This window comes from Somniosus microcephalus, chromosome 3 (assembly GCF_052327205.1).
Source record: "Somniosus microcephalus isolate GS21.2 chromosome 3, FLI_Smic_1.0, whole genome shotgun sequence".
In the NCBI taxonomy this organism is placed as follows: Eukaryota; Metazoa; Chordata; class Chondrichthyes; order Squaliformes; family Somniosidae; genus Somniosus; species Somniosus microcephalus.
Window position 1 is genome coordinate 34,973,066 of NC_140989.1, and position 17,558 is coordinate 34,990,623.

The 17,558-nt window shown below is 43.9% G+C and overlaps 1 protein-coding gene across 2 annotated transcripts in view; it reads left to right on the top strand.

Annotated features, from left to right (window-relative positions):
* LOC147120970 (proton-coupled folate transporter) overlaps positions 1-17,558 on the top strand; it is a 125,692-nt gene that overhangs the window by 5,895 nt on the left and 102,239 nt on the right. For both annotated transcript variants that reach the window (XM_085980070.1, XM_085980064.1), the window contains exons 2-3: positions 5,438-6,173; positions 7,247-7,344. In XM_085980070.1, the coding sequence (XP_085836196.1) occupies positions 5,438-6,173; positions 7,247-7,344 (834 nt within the window). The remainder of the gene's footprint in view (positions 1-5,437; positions 6,174-7,246; positions 7,345-17,558) is intronic.

The window sequence follows — 17,558 nt, forward strand, 5'->3', positions numbered from 1 at the left end:
AGTCTTGGTGTTTCCTGGTCAAGTGACCGAGTGTCTCTTCACAGGTGCTGATTATGGAGGCCTTGAGTGCAGACCAGGTGCTGTGGGCACTCTGTGTCTCTGCATCACTGGGAGTCGTCAGGTTGGTTGTGAGGCGCAGGCTGAATAGGGCTTTTTTAGCGGGGTCTTTGAGTGCTCCAGCGTTGATTTTCCTGCGGCATTGTTTCTGTTGCCGCCGCTGTTTTGGGGCTACATTGATGGAGATGACAGAGCGGATTAGGCGGTGGTCTGTCCAGCAGTTGTCCGCTCCTGTCATGGCATGATGCGGATGTCCTTGCGGTCCCTCGCTCTGACGATGACGTAGTCCAGCAGATGCCAGTGCTTGGAGCGAGGGTGCTGCCATGAAGCCTTGTACTTGTCTCTCTGCCGGAACAAGGTGTTGGTTATGACAAGGCCATGTTCTAAGCATTTCGTCAGGAGGAGGGTACCGTTGGAGTTGGCTTTCCCTACCCACTCTCTGCTGATCACACCTCCCCAGAGGTCTGGGTCCTTTCCAACTCTGGCGTAAAAGTCGCCAAGGAGGCTCAGCTTGTCACCCGTTGGGACTTGGGACAGGGATTGTTCGAGGCTGGAGGCCAACATCCCCAGCATCAAAGCTTTGACCACGCTCGATCAGCTCCGATGGACGGGTCACATCGTTCGCATGCCCGATACGAGACTCCCAAAACAAGTGCTCTACTCGGAGCTCCGACACAGCAAGAGAGCCCCAGGTGGGCGGAGGAAACGCTTCAAGGACACCCTCAAAGCCTCCTTGAAAAAGTGCAACATCCCCACCGACACCTGGGAATCCCTGGCCCAAGACCGCACAAAGTGGAGGAGAAACATCCGGGAAGGCGCCGAACACCTCGAGTCCCTTTGCCGGGAGCAAGCGGAAGCCAAGCGCAAACAGCAGAAGGAGCGCACGTCAACCCAAGCACCCCACCCACCTGCCCCTTCAACCACCGTCTGCCCCTCCTGTGACAGAGACTGTAGGTCCCGCACTAGACTAATCAGTCACCTGAGAACTCATTTTTAATGTGGAAGCAAGTCATCTTCGGTTCCGAGGGACTGCCTAAGAAGAAGGAGAAGAGATTTATTCACTTTCCTGTGAATGCTGTTATGGATTCTGCTTCCAGCATGGTTTCCATTAGGTTATTTCATGTCCTAATGACCCTCTGCATTTATATAAAATAAATATTTCTCCTATACTTTTCCATTGTTCCTTTGGTGATGATCTGAAACTTATGCCTTTAATTGCCAACTCACCAACCAGTGGAAATAGTTCTCCCTCATATGCTTTATCAAAACTTCTTTTATTTTTTGAACAAGTCTTCTCAGATTCATCCCAGTCCTGATGGAAGGTCATCAACCTGAAACATTATCTGTTTCTCTCTCCACAGATGCTACCTGACCTGCTGAGTGTTTCCAGCATTTACTGTTTACAAGTCTATCAGATTTCCTCTTAACTTTCTTTTCCCTGATGAAAGGAGCCCCAGTTTTTCTAGTTTCCTCAGAGCTAAAGCTAAAGGATCTCATCCTTGATATCCTTTTAGAGAATCTCTTCTGCAGTTTCTCCAGCACTTTGATGCCTTTCCTAAAATAAGGAGCCCAAAACTGGTTACAATATTCTAAATGCTTGCCTAACCAATAATTTGTATAGGTTTAGCAATACTGCTTTGCTTTAGTACTCCATGTACCTATTTATAAAAGCAAAGATCCACGTGGCTTTTTTCCCCCAACAGTTTTATCAACTTGCCTTCCTAATATTAAAGATATGTATCAGAACCCCTAACTGTGTGTCTTCCTTTACTCCTTTTAACATTTTACCATTTAGTGTACATGTCCTCTCCTTATTCTTCCTCCCAAAATGTATTACTTCACACGTCTCTGTATTAAAATTCATCTAATATCGACTGCCTCCTAAGTATGTCCTCCTAAGTTACTTAAAGTCCACAGATAATCTACTTTCTATTTCTGTTATCTGTAAATTTTGATATTGTATCCCTTTTACCCCAAACCAAATTGCATATATATGCAATGGTCCCAATACTTTTTACTGAGAACACCACTTTTTAAATCTATTTAGTCCAAAAAACTTCCATTAACCACTACTGTTTTTGATCCTTTAACCAACTTCCTATCCATGCTGCCACACTCCCATGTAGTACAATGTGCCTTAATTTTATCAACTAGCCTTCTATGTGGCACCTTATCAAAGACCTTTTGCAAGTCCATATACACAACATCCACTGCACTTCCTTTATCAAAACAGTACATTATTTCTTCAAAGAACTGTTTAAATTTGTCAGACATAACTTGCGATCTACAAATTCACTTCGAAGTGAACTAAAAAGTACAGGAAAGACAGAAGTATTTATTTCCAGCTCAGCAAGCCCAAGAATGAACGATCAATCAAGCCAGCTCAAAGACACAGTGGTGCTTTTGGTGCCTAGAATCACTTAGTAACTCATCCAGGCCTTTTGCACACACAGTTGATATTTCAACCATGCTTAATCTGATTAGCTGTAGGACCAAACTTCAACTTCCTGGTTTATCTGCAGATCAACAGGACTGCCTGTAACTGGCAGACAGCTGGGCTGTGGCTCACATCCTGTACTCGAGCAAGTGAAAACTGCTTCTGTCTTGATCTTTATAATAAAATATATATATCCAAGTCATTGTCATGAAGTTGGTAATTTTTGCATAAGTTTTGATTTAGTGGCCATCTTTAAAACTCCACCAGCCACAAATGACATCCTATGTGACTGTCACAAAGGTAAACTATCCCTCTTCATCCTTCTCGATCTGTCTGCAGCCTTTGTCACGGTTGACCACTCCATCCTCCTCCAATGCCTCTCCACTGTCGTCCAGCTGGGTGGGACTGCATTCGCCTGGTTCCATTCTTCTCTATCTAATCATAGCCAGAGAATCACCTGCAACGGCTTCTATTCCCGCTCCCGCATCGTTACCTCTGGTGTCCCTCAAGGATCTATCCTTGGCCCCCTCCTATTTCTCATCTACATGCTGCCCCTCAGCGACATCATCCGAAAACACTGCGTCAGTTTCCACACGTACGCTGACGACACCCAGTTCTACCTCGCCACCACTGTCTCTAAATTGTCAGACTGCTTGTCTGACATCCAGTACTATATGAGCAGAAATTTCCTCCAACTAAATATTGGGAAGACCGAAGCTGTTGTCTTCGGTCCCCGCCACAAGCTCCATTCCCTAGCCACCAACTCCATCCCTCTCCCTAGCATCAGTCTGAGGCTGAACCAGACTGTTCACAACCTTGATGTCATATTTGACCCCGAACTGAGCTTCCAACCACATATCTGCGTCATAACTAAGCCTGCCTAATTCCACCTCCGTAACGTCACCCGACTCCGCCCCTGCCTCAGCTCATCTGCTGCTGAAACCCTCATCCATATCTTTGTTACCTCTGTTATTCCAACACACTCCTGGCTGGCCTCCCACGTTCTACCCTGTGTAAACTTCAGATCATCCAAAACTCGGCTGCCCATGTCGCAACGCACCAAGTCCCGTTCACCCATCACCCCTGTGCGCGCTGACCTACATTGGCTCCTGGTTAAGCAACGCTTCGATTTTTAAAATTCTAATCCTTGTTTTCAAATCCCTCCATGGCCTTGCCCCTCCCTTTCTCTGTAATCTCCATCAGCCCCGCAACCCCCCAGCCTCGAGATATCTGTGCTCCTCTAATTCTGGCCTCTTGAGCATCGCTCAATCATTGGTGGCCATGCCTTCAGCAGTCAAGGCCCTAAGCTCTGGAATTCCCTCCCTAAACTTCTCTGCCTCTCTACCTCTCTTTCCCCCTTCAAGACTCTCCTTAAAACCTACCACTTTGACACCTGCCCTAATTTCTGCTTCTGTGGCTCGGTGTCAAATTTTGTTTTATAACGCTCCTGTGAAGCGCCTTGGGACATTTTACTATGTTAAAGGTGCTATATCAAGTTGTTGTTGCAGACTTTGTTATTGGTTTAGTTTGTCTTTAATTGATGGTTCTTTTTTGCATTTGTTTGGCTATTTAAAATTCACAAAGTCTTGGATACAAAAAAACTAACAATTCCATCCAGAGAAGGCAAGAGGCTGCTTGTAAACTTTGAGACAAGTTGATATTCCTGTAAAACGAAATGCTGTGTGTATCTGAAACTTAATTGACCGATTTGGCATGGCTCGAGAGAGTTGCAATCTCTTTATTATTTTGTCTAAGCAAGTTAAATGAAGGCTTTCTACTGTAAATCTATAATGTCACTGTTAGATTTGTCACTAACACAAATAATGAATAATAATAATTTGCTTCATATTTTAAACAAGGTTTGATATGCGCCACTGCTTTTGATATGCTCTACTCTCTCTCGCCATGCCAAATCGGTTGATAACTTTCAGTTACACACAGCATTTCGTTTTACAGGAATATCAATTGTCTCAAAGTTTTCAAGCAACCTCTTGCCTTCTCTGGACAGAATTGTTAGTTTTTTGTAGCCAAGATTTTGTGAATTTTAATTAACTAGCCAAACAAATTCAAAAAAGAACCAGCAATTAAATACAAACTAAACCAGTAACAAAGTCTGCATATTTTTGAAAATCATGAGCTCTCATATGGAGGCATAAAATAGCCCAGTAACTAAAATCAATTACCGAACCGGATTAGATGTTGGCTTACTTGGGCATATTACTGAAAGTTTACCTAGATCTCAAGGGGAAGCAAGGCTGGATGCTCCTGCAGGTATGGGGAATTGAAACTCACCTATGAGAGTAAGCTAAGATACAAGAGTTGAAATAATCTAGAGTGAGAGAAGACCCAAAAATATAACATCCACATTAAGTGTAGTATAAAAGTTATCGCACTAGCCATGATGTACCAACAGCTCCATAGCTAGCAATATTATTGCCTGCTTTTAAAACCTAAAAATCATAACCGGCACAGAAAACAACCCAGTCTGTCAGAACCATTACAGGAGATGGATACATAGCAACTTGCAAGGAATTGCTAAGCACATTGCACAGAAATTCTGACTTATCCATAGAGCAAGGTGTAAAAAGCAATTAAGTACAGTAGTGCATCAGAGCATAGTGATACGTTAAGTGTTGAAAAGAAATAATATGCAATGTTTTGTCCTTGCATCTAATTATTTAGTGCTTTGGAAAGTAATATAATTACTATGGTTATGATGTATACACATGGCTGAATGCAAAAATCTGCTTTCTTTGAAAATTATTTCATTCTTTCCAATAAGACTGATTGCTTGTTCAGCAAGGAGCTGCATTATGTCAATAGAATTATTTTTTTTAAAGTTCTCATTACTTTCCATTGTGTAGATCTATAAAATATATTCAGTTTGGTTTAGCTACCTAAGCATAATGTTGAATAGTTAGATAAAGTGTCTTTGTTTTTCAGATTTGTGAAGAGCTATATAATAAAGAGGATGTGTGTGCTGATCTCTCACGCCATCAGGAAGAGTCTCTAGTTATCCAGAGCAAAGCCGCCTACATTCAGCTTCTCTACAGTATTGTGTTGACCATTTTGTCCATACCTATGCCAATGTTGCTTGGCGCCTGGTCCGATCAAGCAGGCCGCAAGCTTGGCATGATATTACCCAGTATTGGTGCATCAATTGGTGGGGCTATATTGATAGTGATGGTGCAGGTTAAGGAAATGTCTGTCTACTGGTGCATTTTTGCCTCTGCATTAATGGGGATCTTTGGAAATTATGCTGCCATTTCCCTCAGTGTCTTCAGTTATATGGTTGACATCACTAATAACGAGAACCGTACCATGCGTATTGGCATTGTACAGTCAATGTCCTTTATTGGGGGAACTGTTGGGTATCTGTTAAGTGGATGGCTGCTTCAGAATTTTACCTTTACACATGTGTTTGGTGTGTATTGTGGCTGCCAAGCGGTGTCTATTTTCTACATACTGCTGTGGCTGCAGGAGTCGAATCGTACCACTGAACGGATGCACCTAACTGATGAAATACCTCCCGCAGCTAGTGATGGGATCCTGAAAAAAACTTTATTTTTATATGTCTCAAGAACATGGGAAACTTTTTCAAAGGTGCGAGGAGGACACGATCGATTCAAGCTCTACCTCATTTTCCTCTGTGCCTTCTTGACGTATGTTTGCTCTACAGGTAAGTTGCAAATATATATATATATATATGGTAAGTTGTGTATATATAATAAAATATAATATAATTTTTGTTTGAGATGGCCTACTGACCTAGTATCAGAATCTAATGGTTTGAGTTTTTACGGCATAACAACAGAAAATGCTGGAAACACTCAGCAGGTTAGAGTTAACGTTTCTCTCTCCTCGATGCTGCCTGGCCTGCTGAGTTTTTGCAGCGTTTTCTGTTGTTATTTCAGATTTCCAGCATCCGCAGTATTTTGCTATCGTATGAGTTTTTATGGCTACTGACACTGAACTCATCAGCCTGCTAACTCTCAACTGATTTTTAAATTTAAAAAAAAAACAAAACCTTTTTTTGTTTTTTAAATTGGTTCTTTTCCAGCCTGGGATGTTTAATAATTCTACTTTGGCTGTGTTTTTGAGGAAGGAACTTTTTGACCTCTGTTCTATCTTGTTTTAAAAGAACGGCTTCTGTTAGTCAATCCAGGATTGCATTTGGCAAGATTTGTGGCAAAGTCTGTAAGCTAAGTAAAGCAAGGAAGTTGATACGTTTGTGGAGGAATTTCAAATTATAAACAAAAAGTTGTCATTGTGCTAGTGTGCAGTAAAGGCTGTTACTAAGCCAGGAATTACCTAACCATGGATAATGTTGTAGAGACTATTGATGCAGAAAGCCAAATTCAAATCCGATCTTTTGCATTAATTGAACACCTTCCCAAATAGTCTGTGCATGGGTAAAATGCAGTTGTTTCATACACAATACAAGGTCCTTTTGCAGAACGAAGCCCTTAAGTTAAGATGTATCCTTTTTTTAAAGTTTTAAAATAAAACAATTTTTTTTCACAAGATAAACATGGACGAGGAAGGCCAGTGTTCCCACCTGGTCGTCCCTTCATGGCATCCTTGTTTCTTAAATGATTCCAAGACTTTTGTCCACTATTGTACCTGAAATTGCTCTCTTTCTCCTCCTCACTCACAAAATATTGTCCCACTACAGGGCAATGGACAATTGGTTGTCCAAAAATATCATAATATTCTATGTTTTAAATTGTTTTGAATATTTTTATTTTGCAGGTGAAATGTCTATTATGATTTTATTTCTGACGTACCCACCACAACACTTTTCAGTTCAACTATATGGAGTATACAATGCAGTTAAGATGTTTCTTGGAGTAAGTACCAGGCATATCTGCCAAGGCTGCACATTGCATACTTCCCTTGCATATTACATTTTATTCTCCCATTGCTGGTTTAGATTTAGAAACATACATAGAAACATAGAAGATAGGAGCAGGAGTAGGCCACTCAGCCCCTCGAGCCTGCTCCGCCATTCAATGCGATCATGGCTGATCATCCAAACTCAGTACAGGAAACTTTTTTTTATCCGGCACCGACGGGACCGACGTGGTGCCGGTTCATCAAAAATTCCAGATAACTGAAAGCTATAGTAAAAGATACGGAGAGCTGACAGCTCCGTATAAAGCAACAAACCCTGTAGTGCAGAACAATGGCCACAAGTTCCAAGCATCTCTGTAGCTTAGCAACAGCTGCAGCCACACCCTTGCACAGCAACAGATCCGAGGAAGGCAAGTACAATATGAAGTAATACTTACCTGAACCTACTCCTGAATTTTGCCGGTTAACCGAGATTTCCGGTTATTTAGGTGCCGGTAAATCGAAAGTTTCCTGTACCCTGTCCCTGCTTTCTCCCCATACCCCTTGATCCCTTTAGCCTTAAGAAATATACCCAACTCCTTCTTGAATATATTTAATGAATTGGCCGCTACTGCCTTCTGTGGCAGAGAATTCCACAGGTTCACCACTCTCTGTGTGAAGAAATTCCTCCTCATTTCTGTCCTAAATGGCTTACCCCTTATCCTTAGACTGTGAGCCCTGGTTCTGGACTCCCCAACCATCGGGAACATCCTTCTTGTATCTAGTCTGTCCAGTCCTGTCAGAATTTTATAAGTTTCAATGAGATCCCCTCTCATTCTTCTAAACTCCAGCGAGTATAAGCCCAATTGACCCAATCTCTCCTCATACGTCATTCCTGCCATCCCAGGTATCAGTCTGGTGAATCTTCGCTGAACTCTTTCCATGGCAAGAACATCCTTCCTCAGATAAGGCGACCAAAACTGCACACAGTACTCAAGATGTGGTCTCACCAAGGCCCTGTACAACTGCAGTAAGACATCCTTGTTCCTGTACTTTATTAGTGGTTCTCATGGAGGGTTAAGTGCTGACATGGACTGGTTGGGTTGAATGGATTGTTTCCGTGTTGTAACTTTTATGTATTTCTATGTGTTAAATATTGCACGAAAAACATAATTCATGTATGGTTGCATGTATTCTTGCATTCTGAAGCATTTGTGTTTGTAGGTAACAGCCTTGGTTCGGTGGTAGCACTCTTGCCTCACCCCCACTCCAGCAATGAGCATATAAATCTCAACTGACACTCCAGTGCAGTACTGTGGGAGTGCTGTACTGTCCAAGATGCCATCTTTCAGATGGGACATTAAACCAAGTTCCCATCAGCCCCTTCCAGTCAATATAAAAGATCCCATGGCACCATTGCTTTCAAAAGGGAATTGGATAAGTACCTGAAGGAATTTTTTTTCCAGGGCTACGGGGCAAGGGCGGGGGAGTGGGACTAGCTGAAGTGCTCTTGCAGAGAGCTGGCATGGGCTGAATGGCCTCCTTCTGTGCTATAACTGGAAGAAGAGTAAGGTTTGTTCTCCTGGTGCCCTGATCAACATTTATCCCTCCACCACCATCACTTAAAAATAAAATTAATTGTTTAATTAGCTCGTTGCTGTTTATGGGATCATGGTGCATGAAAATTGGCTGCTGCCAACAGTGACTATGCTTCAAAAATACCTAATTGGCAGTGAAGCACTTTGGTACGTCCTTAGGTTGTGAAAGGCGCTATTTAAACCCACTGTGAATTTTCCCATCACCAAACCCAAAAAGTACTTGTAAATGTTAACTAGAAGACAGTATTTACCAGCTAAGATTAACTTTGATGCCCAGCATCATCTTTGGCCTGCCTCATACTAGCCAAACACCTTGATTATTTGGCTTCACTGCCTTTTGTTGATTGCTTAACGATGAACTCCACCATGTGTTTTTTGTCCCCTTTTTCTCCCTTCCTTTCTTGAAGGTGCTGACTCTTTGAACCATGGGGGCCGGGGGGGGAATCACAGTGGAGTCCAATTCTGGCATAACCCAATGATTACGTACATGCACTTTCCAGCAGATTAACTGATGGAGATCAGGAGTAACAATCCTGCTTGTTCTCGCTTCCCTCCTTTCTGGTATAAAGATATTGTAGTACTCCAACTGGCTTATGCACAGATCAGAGATAAAATTGGGGACCTTTCTAGTCTACAAGACTCAATATCATACTATGTGGTGTATTTGCCCACTGAACCATTGGAAGCTCTGGTTTCACTTGGAAAAAGGAGTGAACAGTGTTAAGTCTGTGTGTTCTAGTTGTATTTAAGATTAATTACTGACACAGACTACAAGAATAACGTTTCAACAGGTCTTTACTAGATGGAGGTCAGGGCTATACTAACAGCAATATCACTACACAGTACTTATATACCGGTGGTCACCACTGGTATTACGTATACAGCAGCCAGAGACAGTAGTACATCTCTTAAGGTGGAACAGGTTACATACACCACAATCCTCCCTTTTTAGCTTAACAGTCATATCCCCATTTAACATAACATAATAACATATATACATATATAACTTCAGGTATAAACAGTTCAAAGGTTCAGTCTCTCAGGAGGCCTTCTGATTCGGGTTGGATAACACCTTTCAGTGGTCTCTGATTCTTGTTGCTGAGGTGACTCCTCTAGTTGGTTTCCTATGTATTGGACGTCATCATCAGGTACATTCCCTGCCGAGGTAGATGCTTCAGGTTCATTAACGTCTTCCACAGTTGTCTCTGTCGCAACCATGGGTTCGACCCTTGCTCTCGATTCTACCAGTTGATCCGCATGACGCCTTATCACATTGTTACCAATATCTACTGTGTACATCAGAGGTCCTTGTCTGGCCCGAATTGTTCCGGACTGCCATTTTTCGTTTCCATAGTCCCTTGCCAACACTGGTTGTCCTACGTCGAAACTTCGAGTGGTCTTGTTATTAATATGCCGGAACTGTTTGTTTTCCACTTCCCTCCGCACATTTGGTTTTAACAAGTCCAACCTGGACCGCAACCTCCTGTTATAAAACATCATGGCAGGACTTTGGTTAGTCACTACATGAGCGGCGTTTCGATATGCCATTAGGAAATTGTCCACCTTGTGTTGTAGCAGAATCTGATCATCGTTCATGGCCTTTATTGCCTTTTTGAATGTTTGGACAAATCTCTCGGCCAACCCATTTGTCGCCGGATGATATGGGGCAGAGGTATAATGTTTCACCCCATTCTTCTTTAAGAATTTTTGGAATTCTTCCGACACGAACTGTGGTCCGTTGTCCGAACATATCTGTTCTGGCAATCCGTTCCTTGCGAATATTGTTCTTAACACCGCAATTGTCTTTTCTGAAGTAGTGGTATTCATCTTGATCACTTCTGGCCATTTGGAATGTGCGTCCACCGCAATTAGGAACATGGAGTCCATGAATGGACCAGCAAAGTCAATATGTACGCGTTGCCATGGGGCTGAAGGCCATTCCCATGGGTGTAGCGGTGCGATCGGAGGTGCATTTTGCACTTTTTGGCACCCAACGCAGCTTTTCGTCAACTCCTCTATCTGTTGGTCAATACCCGGCCACCATACATAAGCCCTAGCAAGACTTTTCATCTTAACTCCCCCCAGATGACCTTCATGCAGTTCCTTTAGAACTCTTTCCCTTAACTTGGGAGGAATAATCACTCTTGTCCCGTACATCAAAGTATCATGGCAGACGGACAGCTGGTCTCTCCTTGCCGAGAATGCCGGTAACAGAGGATCACCATGTGTTGGCCATCCCTTCACTGTCACCTCGTAGACTCGGGACAGTGTCGGGTCATTCCTGGTTTCTCTTTCAATACTTGCATTGGTGACTGGTAAACACTCGATGATGGTCGAATGAAATAACTCAACAGGCTCAACTTTCATCGTCTCTTCTTCAGGTAGTGGCAGGCGCGACAGCCCATCAGCATTGCCATGCTGCTTTGTACCTTTGAATTCTATTTGATATTGATGTACCCCTAGGAAAAGGGACCATCTCTGGAGTCTCTGTGCTGTCATCACTGAAACACCCTTCTTAGGGTTAAAAATGGATACCAACGGCTGATGGTCTGTCAGAAGTGTGAATTTTTGGCCCTGCAGGTAATGATTAAACTTCTTCACTCCCCATACAAGGCTGAGAGCCTCCCTATCGATCTGCGCATAGTTGCGCTCAGCGGAGGTCAATGATCTGGATGCAAACGCGACTGGCCTTTCCGTGCCATTTGGCAACTTGTGTGAGAGTACTGCCCCAATACCATATGGAGAAGCATCACAAGCCAACCGAATAGGCAGTGTCGGGTTGAAGTGAGCCAACACTTCCTCTGAGGTGATCAATTCTTTGCTTTTGCGAAATGCCTTCTTACAGTTTTCGCTCCATTCCCATGGTACCCCCTTCTGTAAAAGAGCGTTCAGTGGGTGCAGTACCGTGGATAGATTCGGTAGAAACTTATGGTAATAGTTAATCAATCCTAGAAACGACCTCAACTGAGAGACATTATCCGGAGCGGGAGCCTTTACAACTGCCTCTATCTTGTCAGGAGACTTATGAAGCCCCTCCCGGTCAATGACATGACCACAGTACGAGATCCGCTTCTGAAAGAACTCACATTTCTGCCGATTAACTCGAAGTCCATACTCTTTCAGTCTGTTGAGCACCAGTTCCAAGTTTGCGAGGTGTTCTTCATCACCATCTCCTGTAATCAGAATATCGTCCAGGTAACATTGTGTGCCTGGAATTCCCTGTAATACCTGCTCCATGGCCCTCTGCCAAATTGCTGGAGCCGATGCCACTCCAAAAACCAGCCTATTATACCGGTACAAACCTCTATGCGTGTTGATTGTGAGGTACTGGCGTGACTCTTCTTCAACCTCCATCTGCAAGTACGCCTGCGCCAGGTCTATCTTGGTGAAGTGTTTCCCGCCAGACAACGAAGCAAAAATATCCTCAATCCGCGGAAGCGGATACTGCACCGTGTGAAGCACCGGATTAACGGTGATCTTGAAGTCTCCACAGATGCGAACCTTCCCTGGTTCTCCTGGCTTGTTGCTCGAAGGACGTTTCATAACCGGAACAATGGGCGTAGCCCACTCACTCCAATCTACCTTAGACAGTACACCTGAACGTTCTAGCGCTTCCAGTTCCGCTTCTACAGCAGGTCGTATTGCATAGGGTACCGGTCTGGCTTTGAAAGATTTTGGGTGTGCATGTTCATCAATCTTGATGTTTGCCGTAATTCCTCTCAGTGTTCCCAGTTCCTGCTGGAACACCTCTTTAGCATCATCCAATATTCTGGACAATCGTTTAGGTTTGACATCTGTTTCCCCGGAATCTACCGTTAGTGCCTTCAAGGAGTGCCAGTCCATATTCATTTTCCTAATCCACTCCCGTCCCAGTAGTGGTGGACCTCCTTCAGGTAGCACATATAAGTCCATTACTTGGCTTTCTTTGCCCTTGTGGACCACTTTTACCTCTATCTTTCCGATGGCGTACACTCTTTGCCCCGTGTATGTTTTCAATATAATCTCCGTATCCCGTAGGGGAATATGTTGGAATAACCTTTTGTAATCTTTCTTATTCATGACCGTCAATGCTGATCCAATGTCCAATTCCATCTTTACTTGGACTCCTGCTATCTGAAGAGTGACCCAAATTGTCTGGAGATCTGCATCCTTACCAACGTTGTGTACTCTTAAGCTACCCAGTTCATTACTGCTGGCGCCTGAATCTGACTTCTGTTCGTTCGAACTGTTCTTTGTCACCTTGTGTACCTTTATGTATTTTCCTTGCGGTGACTTTTTGTTGCTGGTCTTCTTTCCTGACCGGCATACTTTAGCTATGTGGCCAAGCCTGCCACACGTTCTGCATTCTTGGATTTTAAACCAACACTGGTTCTGATCGTGCGTTGTCTTTCCACAACGATAACATTTTACAGTACTCCAAACCAATTGATTTGTACGGAGTTCCGGTGACCGTAGCTGCATTACTGCCGTGCCTCTCGCTGCGGCTTCGTGTGATGCTGCCATAGTGACCGCTTTCTCAAGCGTCAGCTCATTCTCCTCGAGCAGTCGCTTTTGTGTATCTTCTTTTAATAATCCACACACAAATTTATCTCTTAGCGCATCTGTTAGTCCGGTTCCAAACTGACAGTACTTTGCTAGCTTACGCAATTCCATTAAATATTCAGCATTGCTTTCATCTTTCTGCTGTAAAATTTAAATCGTTCCGCTAGCATCAGCGGCGTGGGGTTTAGATGATTTCTCAGGACAGTAACAATCTCCTCGAATGTCTTCTCCGCCGGTTCATCTGGTGATAAAAGGTGTTTCAATTGCCCGTATGTCTTCACACCCATTAAGCTTAATAAAGTTAGTGCTTTCTCATCATCTGGGATTTTATTTGCTTTACAATAATTTTGTATGCGTTCTACATACGTGGCCCAATCTTCGATGTCGCTATCAAAGGTATTAATGTTCCCATGTTTAGGCATCGTTGCAATTTTTTTTAGTGATTTCCCTTTTTCTAAGATGGCGGCTTCCCGCTCTTGTCTTCGTCCTCCGCCTACAAAATGGCGGTTTCCCGCGCTTGGCGGTCTTTCCCGCGCTCGCCTTCTTCACCCGCTGGCTGCAATGGCGTTTGGCGTGCCGCTGCTGCTCCCCTTTCCCAGCGGTTAGTAACTCCCCCGACGCTGTCTCCGCTTAACCGCGGCTCCCTCGGGCATTCGCGCTTCCCCGATGTCGCGCCTCGCAGCCCTTCTTGCAGCCCGGTTATTAGCACCGGCTGCGTTCGCCTTCACCGTGGCTCTCGCGCCTTCAGTCGCCCCAGACGCTGCGTCTTTTTGGCCCGAATGCGGCCCGGCCCTTATCACCAGCTGCGATCGATGTCCCCGCGCTGCGCCTTTTGGCCCGAATGCGGCCCGGCCCTTATCTCCGGTCGCGATCGATCTCACCGCCCTTATTCCTCCATCTTCCCTCCCCGTCTGTACAGCCAACGCGGCCGACTTTCTGCTCGCGTCGCTGACCGGCTTACCCACCACCGAGGTAGAAGGAAGATAGCTGACTGCCGCTGATGGAGGCTTCGAGTTCAGGATATCTTCTGCACTCCGGGTTCTCGATGCCTGCCGCGCGACGTGTCTTCCAGCAGGGTGATGAGGGTGGATGCCTCTCTTCGACGCCCGTTCTGTGGACGAAGCCGCCGTGGATATAAACTGCCACAGGGTAAGAATCGGACTCGTCGCCACTGTTAAGTCTGTGTGTTCTAGTTGTATTTAAGATTAATTACTGACACAGACTACAAGAATAACGTTTCAACAGGTCTTTACTAGTTGGAGGTCAGGGCTATACTAACAGCAATATCACTACACAGTACTTATATACCGGTGGTCACCACCGGTATTACGTATACAGCAGCCAGAGAAAGTAGTACATCTCTTAAGGTGGAACAGGCTTAAGTTCTCTTAAGGTGGAACAGGTTACATACACCACAAACAGGGTTAGCAATACTGTCTGTTTAGAATGGTTATTATTCTTGCAATGTGGGTGACATTGAAAAGACTTCATTCAATGCCCAAGCTAGTTGCCGTGAGAAGGTGGTAGTGTTCTACAGTTTTTTACACACCCTTTCTTTGAGCTCTGGATGATTAGTTATTATAGTAATAGGCTCTGTGGGAGCATTATCTTCTGTTTTCACTATTTCACTCTGCTCTTTCCCCAGTTCAAGTTCATACTCACTTTCACTCTCCCCACAACTTTTTCAATCCTCTTCCAATTCTGTTTGGTCTCCATCCGGAGGCTTGCAGCCTAGCTTCTTTGTCTCTTTATTCATTTCTAAATGGTTTGATCATTATAGACTAAATACCTCTTTTTTTTATCCCTTTTACTACTTTTTGTCTGTACCTTTGGACCCCCTTCATTTTCAGTTTTAGTGGGAACCTTTTCCTTTTCATTAGTCACCAAGGTTAGATGTAACATGTGTATGGATCAGTGCATTCTTGCCTTTATTTTCTCCCTCTTTCTTTTCCTGAGGGTCCTTGTTTGGGCACCAAATGTTTCACTACCTTGACCGCAACTGTCCTCTGACAGATCTAGGTATACGAGTTGTGTTGCAACTACCTCTCAGTAGGTCCCTTAGTCTGCCGTGTGTGACCTAAAATAGTTGCGAGCCCCAGATTTGTTGAAGACTTAGCTCAAGCTTCAGTAAGCACTTTATTCAGTAGTTTAACTAATAAAAGCTACTATAATAATTCAAGCAAACCAATATTAACTCCAAGGAACATGATTCTCTAATCCTATCCGGGGGTTCTGGCCTGCTAATTGCCAACCATCCCAAGCAAATACTAGTACGATAGCAAAATACTGCAGATGTTGGAAATCCGAAGTAACAACAGAAAATGCTGGAAAAACTCAGCAGGTCAGGCAACATCCGTGGAGAGAAACTTATATTTTTCCACTCCTTTCCTCCCCCCCCCCCCCCCCCTTTCCTTTTGTTTCTCTCTCACACCTGGCAGCTATTTTTTGCCCTGCCAGTACACTTTACACCTAATCCCAGCATATTACCATCTCGTCTAGCTTCTAATCTCTTTTACTTCTTTTGGTTCTTTTATTCTTTTGTCCGATCGCAGCCCTGCCTTCGATCTAGTTCCTTTTCTCTCCAGTTTTGAAGAAGGGTCAAACCCGAAACGTCAACTTAAATTTCTCTCCACGGATGTTGCCTGACCTGCTGAGTTTTTCCAGCATTTTCTGTTGTTATCCCAAGCAAATAGTTGGAAGCAGATATGCACAATACGAAGAGAGCCTGTAACCAGCTACCAGAGCGAGTCTTACCAATGCAACACTTCTGTTATCTAAAGCCAAGAACCCGGAGCAATTCTCAGAATTCTATATAGGTTATCAGACTTGGTCACTCTGGTGCGCGTAGGGCCATCTCACGCTTTCATCTCCCTAACATTTCCCCCACTTGATCCAGTAGGGTGCTGCTGATCAGCCCTTTTGGAGCACTTCCTTGCTGAGGTTTCATTACTAGAGTTCAGGTTCCCTGTTACCCCAGGCAACTCAAAACATTTTCAATTTTCCAAGCAGTTCAAGAACACATTAGTAACATGGTTGGCAACATTGCATTAACAGAACACTATTTAAAAATGTCAGACATTAGAGTCCAAGCATGTGGATATCTCAGATTAACATCCTTTCCATCTACAACTTTGTCTTGTACCTACATAGGGTCCCCTGTCTGTGTCTCTATACAATGTACCCATGGGTTATTAGTTTGCATGCAGTAAACCTGACACTTTCAGTTTTATTACTGTAACGTCCGTGTGTAATTGGGACACGGACTGCAGAAGTTGGTTATAACAGGTGTTTACTGAATGGAGACAAAACTGGAACTACTATACAAAGTTACTGCACAGGCTTATATGCAGGGGTGGTCACTACTGGTACTGCAGTATACAGGGGCTGCAGAATATAGTTCCTTCTTCAAGGTACATACACGACAATTCCTCCCCTTTTAGCTAAACAGTACATAACATTCGATTAATAATTAAATAACATATTTACAATTACAGTTGCTATATACATTAGCTGAAGTTAATCAATTATAAATTCAGTCTTTGAGGAGGCTTCCTGATTCTGTCCGGATAATGCCTCTTTGGGGTATCAGGTTCTTCTGGCAAAGTTGATTCGGGATCAACGTCGTTGTTTGGTTCGTCTGCTTGCAATATCACCGATTCTGAGGTAGATGCAATTGGTACTTCGGTTTCATCACCAGGTGTATAGGATCATGGTGTAGATTTGACGTTTTCCAGTGACTCTAGAATCTGGTCAGCATGGCGTCTTACAATGCTCTCTCCAACGTCCACGGTATACATTAGAGGTCCTTGCCGTGTGCAGATTGTTCCTGGCTGCCATCTCTCTTTGCGGTAGTCCCGGGCCAAAACTGGTTGACCTATCTTGAAACTCCTGGTTGGCCTTTCATTCATATTCTGAAACTGCCTGTTCTCCACACCTCTTCTGATGTTTGGCTTAACCAAATCCAAGCGGCATCTTAGTCTTCAATTGAAGAACATCATGGCTGGAGTTTGGTTGGTAACCGCATGTGTCGCATTCCGGTAGGCAAACAAGAAGTTATCCACCTTGTGTGGTAGGGGTATGTCTTCATTACA